Consider the following 15,192-nt stretch of genomic DNA (forward strand, 5'->3'; position numbering starts at 1 on the left):
TGTACTCTGGAATTTGAAAGAGCACGGACTAGAGGAATTTGGAGGGTGGGTTTAGAGGGGGCATACTCAGTACAGCACCAAAAGTTTAACAGGATGTCCCCAGATGTGTATTCTCAAAATGAGAACGCCATACCTCACAGTGTTTGAGCAGTAATATCGCTAATTCTAACTTTTACTGTGGAAAAGTGTCAAAACACCAGGCAGAACCCTTCAACCATCCCAGTCCACACAGTTTACTGGCTCAGCTACCTAATGTTAGATAACTAAGTTAACCACCAGTTTTTATTTGATTTATAGACAATGTCATATTTTCTCTGCTGTGGTTCACAGACAGATTTTCACCTTCTTTAAATCTGCAACACTCACCCATTCAGTGCTAAAGCAGCAGCGTCACTAGCTATTTTTAATGCAAGCCTGAGGTAAATATCTTAAGGATGTGAAAATAAGATCAGAGACATTATAAAGGAGATGTTTATCTACATTCTCATTTGTAAATGCTGCCACTGCTGAAATGTTCAGTGTAACTACGGCTTAAAACACACTGAGTGATCCAATGCTAAGAAGAAATCTTTGTGCATGTAATGCAGCTTCTGGAACGCCGACTCCATCACGACAGTATTCCAGGACATCATATTTAGCCTCAAAATGAGGCAGTGTATTCATAACCATTTCATGTAATCGCTTTCTGTGAGGGAGCTTTTAGAGGTGGACGTCTGGTTCCTATCACCACCACTGTGAACAGTTCTGGCTCTGTAAGTTTCTCTAACAGAGCGTTTCACACCAAACCACTCTGAATGACTCTGTTTACATCTCAACCATTTAATTATGAAATTTTGAAAAAGAATCTGTGGAATTTGGTGGAATTTAAGATCGTACAGAACTGCTCTGGTTGTAAACCGAAGGAAAGACCTTCAACAGTTAGCTCTTCGTTAGACTGCGGCGGAATAAGTCCAAGACACACTTCAGATGGCACTTCCAAAAAGAAGTTAATTCCATACTCTTGTGTACAGGGCATCAGGATAAGGCTAAAGGAACACAGCGAGAAACCAGATAAGATCCATTTAAGAGGCTTATGGATTATGTACATATTAACAAAATGTAGTTGAAGTAGCTCGAAGCGACATCTTTGGGTTCCTCAGACTTTTCATTAAAACAATGGGAAGTCTCACCCAAAAAACACGTACTGCAGATGTACAACGGTTAAAAACTCTTCAGTCGCCCCAAACAGGACGCAACCCATTAAGACCGTCTTTACCTTTTCCATAACCGACAGTGAACGAACTTAAATAAGAAAGCAAACTCGTCTGGCACTGTGTACAATTGGCATTTGTTGACGTGAACAAAAAAAACCATTAGTAATGTTAGTGTGTATCAGTAAAGTCCTCAGAAGAAACAGGAGCTACAGTCCTCTGGAAAGCTCCTCCCCCAAAAAAATATTCACACAGTCCAGGGGGGGCCAGTCACCGTCTGATTGTAACCACCTTATAAAGTGCTTTCTCCAAAAAAAGAAAGAGATTCAACATAAACATCATGTTCATCATTACAATAGATCTGTGTAAGTACATCAATGACAACAGAAATAAAAAAAATATAATAATAATAATAATAACAATAATAATAATAACAACATTAACTGAATGAGGATATAAGGGCAAGTAAGTTCAGGCACAAGCTGAGAGTTCTCTCTGTTTCTCTTTCTCTCTCTGGTGTTCACTTCTTGAAAGGCGTCAGTCTGCCGATGTTGTGCCAGAAGTTGGAGCTCTTGCGTTTGGGTTCAGCCAGCATGAAGACCTGCTGCTGGGGCAGGCTGGTGGGCAGTGTGGGGTGTTTCTGACGCAGCAGGAAGTCGTAGTAGGGCCTGTTCACTGCTGCAGGGAGACAAACAGAGACAAAGCAAACAAGCTCCAGGTTAACCTTTATTACCCAACACAAAGAAACTCTATTGCCGTTTAATCTACTGATCTCTGTAAATAACGATTTCTCAATGCTGTAGTTGCACTTATTCTGATATGTAAAGAACATTTTACTTAGTCTGCGTCACATTTGGAGTGAGAAAAACATGAATGGAAATATACTTCACTCTTCAGTGGGCTTTAATTGTTACTCTGAATAACTCAGCACAACAATAAGTGCAGTGGTCACCAATCCCCCTCCTGGAGATCTACTGTCCTGCAGATTTTAGTTCCAACCCTCCCCCCTTACCCAATACTAATGCATCTGATCCAGCCAATCGAGAACTTCTGAAGAAACTGATTAGCTGGAACAGGTGTGGCAGATTGGGGTTGAAAATAGACTCAGCAGGACGACAGATCTCCAGCACTGCTGTGTCTGATCAACTCGTACCAGCACAACACACACTAACACCACCACCACATCAGTGTTACTGCAGTGCTGAGAATGATCCACCACCCAAATAGTACCTGCTCTGTGAGGGTCCATGGGGGTCCTGACCACTGAAGAACAGGGTAAAAGGGGGCTAACAAAGTATACAGAGAAACAGATGGACTACAGTCTGTAACTGTAGAACTACAAAGTGCACCTATATAGTAAGTGGAGCTGATTAAATGGACAATGAGCGTAGAAACAAGGAGGTGGTCAGAATGTTATAACCTGATCGTGTTAAAAGTTCAGTGAACTGAAGGCTTCTAACTTTTCAAGTCTCTTTTACAGTCTCTTTTATCGGTTCCTCCTTCTGTTCCACAACCATCAAAGCTCCATCTGTGCCACAAGCGATCTCTTCTTTTATGGTGTAAGAAAACAGCAGAAGCCATATGCAGATATAACACTGTTCTAAAACAGAGACCAGCTGAACTGTGCTGACCTTTGGGCTTCCCAGCTGGATGGCTTTTGCAGGCGTTCAGCATGGCCTGTTTCTTCTGCACCTCAGTGATGGAAAAACCTGCAGACACACAGGAGGAGGAGTGAAGAAGCATTCAGTAATGTTTTCATGCTTGTTAATTATGTTTTTAACTGTCTTCCTGTCTGAGCTCATGGCTCATACTGCACCATGTTGGGGACTGATACCATTTTTCCTCCTCCGTTGTTACGGTTAAATGGTGAAATGGAGACGGTATCGTCTTTAATTTGGCCACAAAACTGCATCAGTCTAGATTAGAAAGACTTGAACGTCACAGGAACTTTACCATCTGAGGCCGTGGTGTTTAGGCCACTTTGCCTGATGACTTGTCTAAGGCTGTTTCACCTGATGTCCATTTGTACAAGAGCTGAGGCCCAAATCTGTTTGGTCTGAGGTCTGAAGCCTGACGCTGTGGTCTGAGGATGTGCTAAAACGTACACTGTGGCATAAACGGTTTACGCCTGCAGCACAGAGCATGTTTAACCAGTGCAGCTCAACAGCCATGTTACTATAACAGTCTTACCTATGTTACAATAAGTGTGGTATTAATTTAGGATGTCGATTCACCCAGTATGTTTAGAAGTTCAGTTATGTTCATATGTAAGTATGCTAGCATCTCGCTCTGGTTTGCATGAAATAAATCAATGAATTAATAAGAGTTCAGTTGTTTTTAATGGCACTGGGGGCTTAACCATTACCCTGTACACATCTAACTGCACTGTATGCAGTCTACGTAAGTTTGGAATGACTGTTCAAAAGTTTGGAGTCAGTGTTTTCAATAATATAAAAGCGGTATAGTGGCAGATAAATGTATAAAACGATTCTGATATACTAGTCCTATGCAACTTCACAAGCCTATATAATATATATATATATGCAATGCAATACTGTTTTCATACTAAAGGTAAGAGGTAAGGATTATATCTAAATATATAACAAATGAGTGCCTCATTATTTGATTCCTTTTCAATTCAATTTCAATTCAGTTTTGTTGTGTTTGCCCTCATACCACTCAGTGCCTGCTATGATGTAAATAAAACAAATCTGTCTCATATGCTATGTAAATATGGAAGTAGTTATGCTTTATTTCTACTCTTATACTTGTTTTTATTTCAATTTTTTATTTTCTGCATAGTATATGTAAGTTTATGTGAAATTATATGTCTTGCTACTGAAACACTGCAATTTCCCTTTGGGATCAATAAAGTTCTTTCTTTCCATCTATCTATCTATCTATCTGTATGTCTGTCTGTCTGTCTATCTATTTAATTATCTATCTATCTATCTATCTATCTGTTTGTCTGTCTGTGTCTGTATATCTATATTTCTATCTGTCTGTCTATCTGTCTATCAAGCTATCTGTCTATCTATCTATCTATCTGTCTGTCTGTCTGTCTGTCTGTCTATCAATCAATCTATCTATCTGTCTCTGTCTATCTATCTGCCTATCTATCTGTATGTCTGTCTCTGTCGGTCTGTCTGTTTGTTTGTCTATCTGTCTATTTAATTATCTATCTATTTATCTGTCTGTCTGTCTGTATATCTATCTATCGGTCTGTCTGTCTGTCCGTTTTTCTTTGTGTATATCTATCTATCTACAATATCATTATAATAATATAAGCCTATGCATATTTCTTCTTTTGTATTTTGGAGTAAAAGTGGGCTGAAAGATTAAGGATTTTTCTTGGGAGAGTTTATGTCATATTTTACCTCATAACATATTTGGACAAAACCTACCTCAACAAGTTTGGAAACCCCTGTTTCAAATGATCACTACAGCCACCAAATGCTAACTTGGCTAAAAAATGAATTGAAAGTGAGTACAGGGTGATTTAGCGTAATGTGAGTTGTATAATATGAATTGGCCCTCTTTGTTCTGGAACCCTGTCTGTCCAGATGGCTCAGAGAAAGAGAAACTATATAACTGTTGCTGAGAGCTGGCAGCCTGGCGCAGTGCTACTTTGAGCATGAGGTGGATTCGAGCCCGTTTATCTTCAGGATCAGCGTTCAAATCTACTGCACTGCTGCCAGTGACAAATTCACAAACACAGTGCCAAATACAGGCATTTGGGTTTTAATCCAAGCAGAACAGAGACGCTGGGAACAGTCTTTGGATCACAGGATCACGTTTTGCCCCAAAAGACCCCTACAGATTGGGCACTTACTCACGGTAGAGCTTAAACTGTGGAGGGCCGCAGTGATGGACAGTTTATTAGGATACAGTTAATACCTACAACAGGCCAAATGAAGGGAAGCAAGCAGCATTTTTAAGGTTTAAAAATGTTTCACAATCAAGTCAGCATTTATAAAAGGGTCTGTATTGTGTTTACATGCTATTTGTTATTGGGACAGTTCTTATTTTTGATTTCAGAGAAGCTGCAGTTGTGCTGTCTGCTTTATCTGGGCCGTCGCTGTGGAGAGGAGTGAACTGGGGGTCCTCACTCCTCCCCTTTCACCCCTCATTGCTCACTGGCAGCTCAACACAGACTCACAACACCACATACAGAGAGCCAACAGTGTCCTAGTAACAGAGTTACAAGCATTTCATTTTAATTATATTAATTGAGCCCGGTGATGGACCGGCGGCATGTCCAGGTTCCTGCCTTCCGCCCAATGACAGCTGGGATAGGCTCCAGCTCCCCCTAATGATCCAGAAGGATAAGCAGCTTAGAAAATGTGTGTAGTAATTGAAAATATTCAAGTTGATTTCCATTCCATCAACAAAATGGCCATTAAGTCATGTGTTTTCTACTGTAAACAGATAACAATGAGCAGTTTTTATTTCTTTTCACACTCCTAATGTAACTCCTGATTGAGTTGAGGACCTTCAGGAGCTCAACTTATTTCCAATAACAAACACTCTTAGAAATAAAGCTATGAAACTGTCACTGGGGCAGGACCCCTCTTGTCACTGGGGTGGTACCCTCAAGGGTACATCTCAGTACCTTTAGTCAGGGAACATAACTGAACCATAATCCACTGAAATGATATGTTCTAAGCTGTACTGACTCCACACACCACGTCTCGTCTCCAGGCTTTTATTTTACTGTTCTGTTTTAAAACATTCGGTTATGAAAAGATACAAATACGAACTTTTCACCTGGAAACACTTATTTAAGGTTCACAATCAGACCTTAAAACCACTGTTGTACCTTTGAGGGAACATTTACATTGTTTGCACCTTGATGAATGAAAAAATGTACCTGCGCAGCACCTTTATTTCTAACAGTGCACTGCACACATTTAGGAATAAACCCTTTTCATCAATGTTAAAAAACATGACTGGGAGTTTCAAATGATTAAAATTGTAATTAATCATATTATTCTGAGTGGTTAATCACGATGAATCATGTTTGTCTTACTCAAATTTGACCCTAAGGAAAGATTTTTTTCCACTTAAATACAGTTATATGCAAAAATTAGAACTCCCTCAGATAAATTATGTTTTGATTTTCTAAGTGAAAATAAGTTAATACATCCTCAACAGAGAACACACTTAAATATGACATTTTTCAGCAGATTTAAGTGCACAATTCTATTTCGTCGCTGTCCAAAGAAAAACAAGTATCTCCAATCTTTACAGGAGAGAGCAAAAAACTTCTTAACTTTTAATGTAAGATAATGGAAAAATATTTTATTCTAGGTTTTTTTTTTCACAGTTTTTGAGCACTTCTATTGGTCCAGTCATGACATTTTTACGCAGTGTAAAGAACAGCTGCTGAGCTCAAATGATGCAGAAAAGTAAAAATCGCAAAAAAATGGTGATACATGTTTTTCATTGGACAGCGATGATTTATTTCCTGATTTTGATATGTAAAAAACAAATAAATAAATAAAATGTGTATTTGTGTGTGTTTGTGTGTGTTTGTGTGTGCAGGCGTGTTAGCTCACCTGTCTCGCGGTCGTGCTGCACCTGCTCCCTCTCGTCTCTGAAGGCTCGGAGCCAGCGCTGTTTCTGTTCAGGTTTTTTGGCGCAGAGCAGGTGCACCTCGTCGCCGCTGAGCGAGCGCAGTTTCAGTGCGTTTTTCACGCTCACGTTCAGCTCTTTGTCCTTCCCGTCCTCCACGTCCAAAACCTCCATCTGGTCCATGTCTACCCGGCCCTTGTAGTACAGGATGTCCCTCCGCAGCAGATCCTGAAGCAAACACAATCAGCAGGTCAAACAGGGTCACTGTGGTGTAGAACAAAAAATAAAGCCTTTAAGGACGATCCTGGAACATCCCTGGATATTTTCATAGAAGTCTCTGTTCTCACCAGCATAACAATCACTCCAGATTAATTTCATCTGAAATTCATTCACTCATTCAAAACCAACTGAAACAAGTGGACACACCAACATGCAGGTTTTAAACTTTCAGTGCAGAACACATTTGTGTTTGTTTGTTGAAGAGGAGAAGTTTTATTATGATCTGAATTTGATGAAGTTATTGTTGTGCATGCAGTCCTGAAAGAAAATTCATTGACATCAAAATAAAAAAAAGTTGAATGTGCAGACTTTAACTTATAAAAAGAGAATTCAAATGTCAGTATTATTATACATTTTACTATGTAATTAATCATGTAATTATGTAATTATAGTTTAAATAATAGCAAATCAACACTAATCTAGTGTTAATGAGTTAAATAAGTTCTGCTTATCAGTGCAAAAAAAACAAACAAACTGTGTTTTATTTAGTTACTATTGTTTATGTATTACAGAATTCCAGAGAGGCAATGAGGTAGTTAGAACGTTCTGGATTGTTATCTTGAGATTATAAGTTAATCATCTTGTTAACTCAAGATAACAAGGTTGTTATCTTGAAATAATGATTTAGTTACCTTGTTATCTCGAGATAACAAAACTTGTTATCTTGAGATAACAAGTTAATTATCTTATGATTTCAAGATAAAGTTGTTATCTTGAGATAACAAGTTAATTATCTTATGTTTTCAAGATAAAGTTGTTAACTAACTTATTTCAAGATATCTTGTTATCTCGAGATAAAGATAAAGTTGTTATCTTAAAACGAGTTAATTATCTTGTGATCTCAGCATAACAAAGTTATCTTGAAATAAGTTAGTTATGTTATCTCGAGATAAAACTTATCTTGAGATAATGAGTTATCTTGTGATATCAAGATAAAGTTGTTATCTTGAGATAACGAGTTAATTATCTTGTGATCTCAAGACAAAGTTGTTAACTTGAAATAAGTTAAATATTTTGTGATCTCAAGAAAAAGTTGTTATCTTGAGATCACAAGATGATTAACTTGTTAATTCAAGATAACAATACAGAAAATTACAGCAGCAGCTCAGGGCCTCTCAGAATAATAAATAATTAAATAATAAATTCACTGAAAGGAGTCTTTATTACCTTTTTACAGTAAACCATCTGGTGGTTGAAGAGGAAGAACATGCGCTGCTGACTCTTTGCTTGAGGTGGTGAGATTTTTGTCAGCTCTCCAGAGTAGATCAGGTCTGAGCTCCGACTGAGGATGTCCTCTCCCTGAGACACAAACAGGCCACATTTAATGTGTGCCGTTACTAAGGCCACTCGCTACGGACAAAAGACTAGCAAAGTGATTGTACACAGTGATGTCCAACAGGACACCTGCTGATCCAGCCTTTCTTCTGAAATGAAGGGTATTAATAGTGAGTTTGTCCTCCTTCGCTGCAGTAACAGCCTCTACTCTTCCAGGAAGGCTTTATACTAGATGACTAGATGTTGGAACATTGCTGTGAGGATTTGATTGAGCATTAGTGAGGTCAGGTACTGATGTTGGATGGTCAGTCCACTCCAACTCATCCCAAAGGTACTGGATGGAGCTCCATCACTACCGAGAACACAGTCCCACTGCTCCACAGCCCAATGCTGAGGGCTTTATACCCCTCTAGCTGTTCCAGAGCATCTCATTCTACTGGTCAGTGCTTTTCTATGGAGATTATACAAGCTGTGGGAGCAAGTAAACCCCTGATATACCCAGTACAACTGAATTAGATTTAATTCTGCTATTATGATAAAAAAAATGGTGAATGAATAATGTGACATGGTTAAAGACTGGACTGCACTGTTTTGACCAAAGCACTGTACTTTTCTTGGATTACATGAATATGTTGATTCATTAAAGACCCACAGAAACACTTATCTAGAACTGTGATTGGCTTGTATTAGGAATGTAAATTATTAATTGATTAACTGACAAATCAATTGTTTGACACGTTATAGATTAAAAATCATCTATTTCCGATAAACAGTTCCTATTTGAATAGGTGGGTTTATCATTGAAGTTAGGGAATTTGTTGTTTAAATCATAAAATGTACCCATGAGGGTGAAATAGGCTGTCGTTTCCACAGTATAAGTCAACAAAAAAATGAAGTACAGCTACAAACAGTGGCGGTCAGGACCCCTTTTAAAGGGGACAATAGCACAACTACATCTGAACCACACTAAAAGCAAACATCCACAAGTGATAACAAAGGGAACTGCTTTGTCCATGTATTACGAGACAAAGTGTCACACGGTGGGGAAAATTATAGAGAAGGACGTGGTGGACGGTCATGACCTTCAAGAGCTACTGAGGCAAACTGAGCCAAAGCTGCTCCGGTCATGGCCTTTATGTTCCCTTAACGTGAGCTAGTAATAATCAGTAATGCTAGTGATGAACTTCAGTCGCCAGCACTGAGAGATTAATTCTCATATTCATTTTCATATTTAACTTTTTCAGTATGGAACTTTCAGCAGCTAAAAACAAGTGGTAAACAGAACTTTAGAACCTTAGAATACAGAACTTTCAGAAGCTAATCATGAGTGGTAAACAGAACTTTAGAACCTTAGAATACAGAACTTTCAGAAGCTAATCATGAGTGTTAAATAGAACTTCAGAACTTTACAGAACTTTCAGAAGCTAATCATGAGTGGTACACAGAACTTTAGAACTTTACAGAACTTTCAGAAGCTAATCATGAGTGGTAAACAGAACTTTAGAACCTTAGAATACAGAACTTTCAGAAGCTAATCATGAGTGGTAAACAGAACTTTAGAACCTTAGAATACAGAACTTTCAGAAGCTAATCATGAGTGTTAAATAGAACTTTAGAACTTTACAGAACTTTCAGAAGCTAATCATGAGTGGTAAACAGAACTTTAGAACCTTAGAATACAGAACTTTCAGAAGCTAATCATGAGCGGTAAATAGAACTTTAGAACTTTACAGAACTTTCAGAAGCTAATCATGAGTGGTAAACAGAACTTTAGAACTTTATTATAAAGTTTCAGTAGTTAATAATGAGATGTAAATAACTGTAGAATACATAACCTTCAGTGGCTAATAACGAGTGGTAAATAGAACTTTAGAACTTTAGAATACAGAACTTTCATTAACTAATAACGAGTGGTAAATAGAACTTTAGAACTTTAGAATGTAGAACTTTCAGTAGCCCATCACTGTATATTCCAGTCATTTTAACTGTTTGGTTTTTGGTCATATAATGGACATATTACAGTAATCGGCCCCTCAGTTTAAACAGAACCAGGTTCTTACAAAGTGTATGTTATTAGCGTATTATGCTATTAGTGTAGCACAATAGCATAATAATATTATACCATTAGTGTTTACTGGAATGCACACTGCTGGGTTCCACCATCACATACACCATAGAAGGAACAAATTTTAATATTTTGGTGCATTATTACAGAACTCAGCTGATGTGTGTGCTCATGTGTGTGTAGCAGGTATATTACAAGAGCTCAGCCAATCAGATGTCAGAACAGGAACTATCCATTTTCATTACTAAGATTTTAATGCGGCCGTGATTTTAGGCTTGATTTTAGTGTAAAACACTCTGGTTATGTTTACGGTGTCTGTTTGCATTTTGCAAAATCCAATTTTGTTCCACTTCACATTTTTATATTCACTTCTATTTTTTCTTAAATCATTTTACTTGTGATTCTAGTTTTGTTTACACTTATAATAACTGTGACTGTTACCCACCTCCCAGTCCTCTATGGAGCTCTGCCACTGGGCGATCTTATCCACATTCTCCAGACGCCTTTTCCTCTCATTAATCAGTCTGGCCACGTTCTTCATCCCATTTAGAGCTGCCTCCACATCTTTGTAGTCCCTACAAGAATCAGTTTTCCATTGTCGTTACACACAAGCATTAAAACCTTTTCTAGCAAACTCTCTTCATAAGCCAGAAAATGAATGCAGCTTAGCATTACAGAAATAACTGAGTAGCACACATTAAAGAAGTATGGCAAACCGAGCACATACTGCAAGCGGCAGCCAATCACGATTAAATAATTTAGACCACTGCAAACTCAGTTAATACAGCTAACGCTAATTTCCCGCAGGTTAGCGTACCTGTGCTGGGGGTTGGTGTACTTCAGTAACTCGGCCAGCTGGAGAGGGTACTTGCAGATTTTCTGGACGGGGGTCAGGAGGAAGCCGTCCAGAGAAATGTCGATCATCTTCTGGAGCAGGCGGCACGCCTCGAAGAAGAAGACGTACTTGTTGAGCTTCATGAGTTTGGAAAGCTGGACGCAGGCGTTCGGATGGTTATTGCAGTATTCCGAGTAGATCTGGAAATCTGTCTGCTGCAGAGACGAGGTAAGATCACATTAGTGTCGTGATGACTCGATTAAACTCCATTACTTGATTTAAAAATCAGTAATTTGATTCACACTGATTACTTGGCAATTTGAATGACACTAAGGCATATATTAGGGTTTTTTTCCTAAATTCAGCCAATAAACAGTAATTGTGTATTAAGATGCGTGGACGTGTGTTCTCTGTAGAGGAGGTGCCAATTTATTTTCACAACACATCATTTGACCTGTGGCTCCCAAACATTTGCGCACAACTGTACTTTTTATCGAAGTATTTTTAAACGATTTCTTTGTGTTTTTACAGTACAAGTTATAGGATTTACAGTATTTTGGAATCTTTGAAAGACTTTGATTGTTTGTTCATGTTCAGTTGAGTCCGTCTTCACTGTTTGGCCTTTATTTAAAGCTGTTATTAACTGTCATAATTATTAGTATATTGTTGAGTTACTATAATAATCGACAGTAAAAGCCTTACATCAGTAGCCACGTTTACATGCAGCCTGATAATCCGTTAATAATCTGACTAACAGGTCAGTTGGAATAGAATACGTTAATGTAAACACCTCAATCAGAATAGACTAGTCGATTGAGGTCATAAAATTCCTATCTGATTGATCGAGGTGGGTAATCCTGTAAATAATCTGTTAAATGGAAGAATAATATCCGTGTAAACGCCTGTATCTGATTACATTCCCTATCGGAAAGTTTAAGTCCGTTCTGATCATGTTCGTCGCGTCATAGTGAAAGTTTATACCGTTCAACATGGTGGAGCAGAAACTGGTCTGCAGAGGAGACGAAGTTTTATGCTCTGATCTTTAAAAGATGGCGGTGGGACGGACGTCCAGCTTATGTGTCTCAGAACACGACGTCTTCCTCTCGGCCTTCTTTAATAAGGACATGTGAAGGACGTTTTCCTGAGTCTGACATCATTTTAAAGTGATTAAATACACAAGCACTGCTTACTGCTGCTCATCTCACTCTGACTGGACTCATGTGATGCTCGTTGTCATGGTAACGTCTACACTAAGTGGTTCTCTACGTAATTTTGGATCTGATTACTTGTAGTGAGCATGTAAACAGAGATTTTCATCAGATTGTTGAGTAGAGTGAGAATAAACACCTCAGTCTGAATCTATAATTGGAATGTGTTCAATGGGATTGGAGAAAATCTCTGCATGTAAACACAGACAGTGATGCTACTCATACTGCAGAATCACTAAGCATTTCATATAGTCGAACCAAAATGGAAGGAAGTCTTTTCTTACGTGCTCTAGGAAGCAGGAGCCGATCTCGCTGAGATGGGGCTCGTCCTTGTTGAACTTCTTCTCCAGACATTTCAGAAACTTCTTCTGGAAGCGGTAGATATCCTCAATGTTGCCAAAAATGGTGCACAGCTGTTCCTCTGTGAACATGTCCATGCGCTTCCGGCACTGCTTTATATAACCCTGCAAACAGCATGGAGGGTCAGTTAATACCACAGGGACACACCTGGTTCCACAGCAAAATCATCTGAAATAAAAGGGGGAACATAGCAGAAAAAACATGCTTTCACTGCTAATTTGTGGAGATCACCACAAACAAAGCAGAGCTGTGGTGTAATATAAAAGTAGGGCTGCAACTGTTTGTATCAGCTTCTTCCCTGAGGCCCTGATCACGCTGATGCCCTTACAACGTCCATCTTAGACTGACCACACACCCCTTAACCATCACTGCACATCCACATATACATACACTGACACCATCTCACCAAGCACACCTCCTTGTATCTCTTTGTCCATTTTTTTGTCCATTTTATCAGCTCCACTGACCATATAGGAGCATTTTGTAGTTTTACAGTTACAGACTGTAGTTCATCTGTTTCTCTGATACTTTGTCACCCTGTTCTTCAGTGGTCAGGACCCCCATGGACCCTCACAGAGCAGGTGCTATTTGGGTGGTGGATCATTCTCAGCACTGCAGTAACACTGACGTGGTGGTGGGGTGTTAGTGTGTGGTGCTGGTACGAGTGGATCAGACACAGCAGTGCTGCTGGAGTTTTTAAACACTGTGTCCAATCATTGTCCACTCTATTAGACACTCCTACCTTGTCGGTCCACCTTGTGGATGTAAAGTCAGAGACAATAGCTCATCTGCTGCTGCACAGTTTGTGTCGGTCATCCTCTAGTCCTTCATCTGTGGTCACAGGACGCTGCCCACAGGACGCTGTTGGCTGGATATTTTTGGTTGGTGGACTATTCTCAGTCCAGCAGTGACACTGAGGTGTTTAAAAACTCCAGCAGCACTGCTGTGTCTGATCCACTCGCACCAGCACAACACACACTAACACACTAACACACCACCACCACGTCAGTGTTACTGCAGTGCTGAGAATTATATTTTAAGTACTGAATTTATCAAATATTATCCACTATTTGTTGCAGCCCTATATGTATGGAAGACACTGTCTGCAGTGATCACACAGCATTTCAGGCTTGATCAGATGTACAGACTGTTAGACAAACTGTCTAAATGCACTTCAACTCTTCTATCATGCTTGATAAAACTAGTAAACATTTTCAGCATGGAGCTGACCTCACAGATGTCCTTCAGGTGTTTGATGTAATCTCTCTCCGTGCTCATGATTTCGTTGATGACGTTGGTCCTCATCTGCTCTTTGCAGGGCAGTCCCGGCCCCAACAGCAGCGCCATGCCGGCACTGTTCTCCTCCCGAGCCTCCTCCAGCTGGGCTAGGTACTCCTCCATCGGCTCATCCTGATTCACTCGCAACTAAGGGGTGGACACAGGTCAGGAGGGTCAAACAATGTCTTTTTTTCACTGGAATCAGTCACACAGGCAGCAAGTGTAGCTGTCCAAATCTTGAAAAATATCTCCATTTTTATCAATTTTTATTTTCTATGTCATTTGAACATGTCAGCTGTACTTCACACTGTGAGAAAAGTTCATGATGAATAGACCAATAGAAATGCTCCTAAAACACATGGAATAAAACCACTTTACATTAACTTACATTAAAAGTTAAGAAGGTTTTTGTAAAGTTACTATTTTGGAGATACTTGTTTTTCTTTGGATAGAGCCAAAATTAAACTTGAGTGTTACTTGTTGCAGATAAAGAGTATAAAAGCTTCTTTTTTTTGTCTAATTACTGGAATGATCTTTATTCATTTTTTAAACGTGACTATTAGCTTTTAAAGCTGGCAAACCCGCATCAATTCTGGAATCTTGAAGTTAAATATAATTTAATTTAATAATATTCAGTATTATTATTATTATGTTCTACTTTTTTATGTCTGGCACGTTTTTAAAGGCATGGTATGACGACATTTTAGGGCCACTGTTAAAAAAAAATAGACTTTGAGAATAAAGTCGTAATATTTCGAGAATAAAGTCTAAAGTTAGAAGAATAAACTTGCGATATTTGGAGGATAAAGTAGGCTAGGGGCTGCCATAATGCGCTGGGGTCTTAGTTGCTGTACTGGTGAGGACAAGGATGCTGAGTTCCACTCACTCCTTCAGGATCAATCATTTTGATTATCGTTCTCATCGTCTCCAGCGGAACTACATGCCCTCTCCAAATAGCACAGAGATGTAACCACCAATAGACACCACTGCCTCTGAGTTCTCCTTCAACAAAACAGACAGTTTCCTCTGAGTCCGTCTGGCTCTTTATTCTAAATAAACCGTTTCCTGCTCATAACAGGCTGGTGCTGATGTGCAGGAGAGACAGGGAGACTGAGTGTTTCTTTATGG

General features: G+C 39.1%; 1 protein-coding gene across 3 annotated transcripts in view; it reads right to left on the bottom strand.

Annotated features, from left to right (window-relative positions):
- Positions 1-969: 969 nt before the first annotated feature.
- Positions 970-15,192, bottom strand: part of LOC118815475 (rho guanine nucleotide exchange factor 4-like) — a 116,784-nt gene continuing 102,561 nt past the window's right edge. For all 3 annotated transcript variants that reach the window (XM_036581622.1, XM_036581629.1, XM_036581638.1), the window contains 8 exons: positions 14,017-14,211; positions 12,711-12,890; positions 11,201-11,433; positions 10,829-10,958; positions 8,211-8,342; positions 6,749-6,992; positions 2,822-2,899; positions 970-1,868 (listed from right to left, as the gene is read on the bottom strand). In XM_036581622.1, the coding sequence (XP_036437515.1) occupies positions 1,711-1,868; positions 2,822-2,899; positions 6,749-6,992; positions 8,211-8,342; positions 10,829-10,958; positions 11,201-11,433; positions 12,711-12,890; positions 14,017-14,211 (1,350 nt within the window). In that variant the 3' untranslated portion in view covers positions 970-1,710. The remainder of the gene's footprint in view (positions 1,869-2,821; positions 2,900-6,748; positions 6,993-8,210; positions 8,343-10,828; positions 10,959-11,200; positions 11,434-12,710; positions 12,891-14,016; positions 14,212-15,192) is intronic.

This window comes from Colossoma macropomum, unplaced genomic scaffold (genome assembly GCF_904425465.1).
Source record: "Colossoma macropomum unplaced genomic scaffold, Colossoma_macropomum, whole genome shotgun sequence".
NCBI classification, from domain to species: domain Eukaryota; kingdom Metazoa; phylum Chordata; class Actinopteri; order Characiformes; family Serrasalmidae; genus Colossoma; species Colossoma macropomum.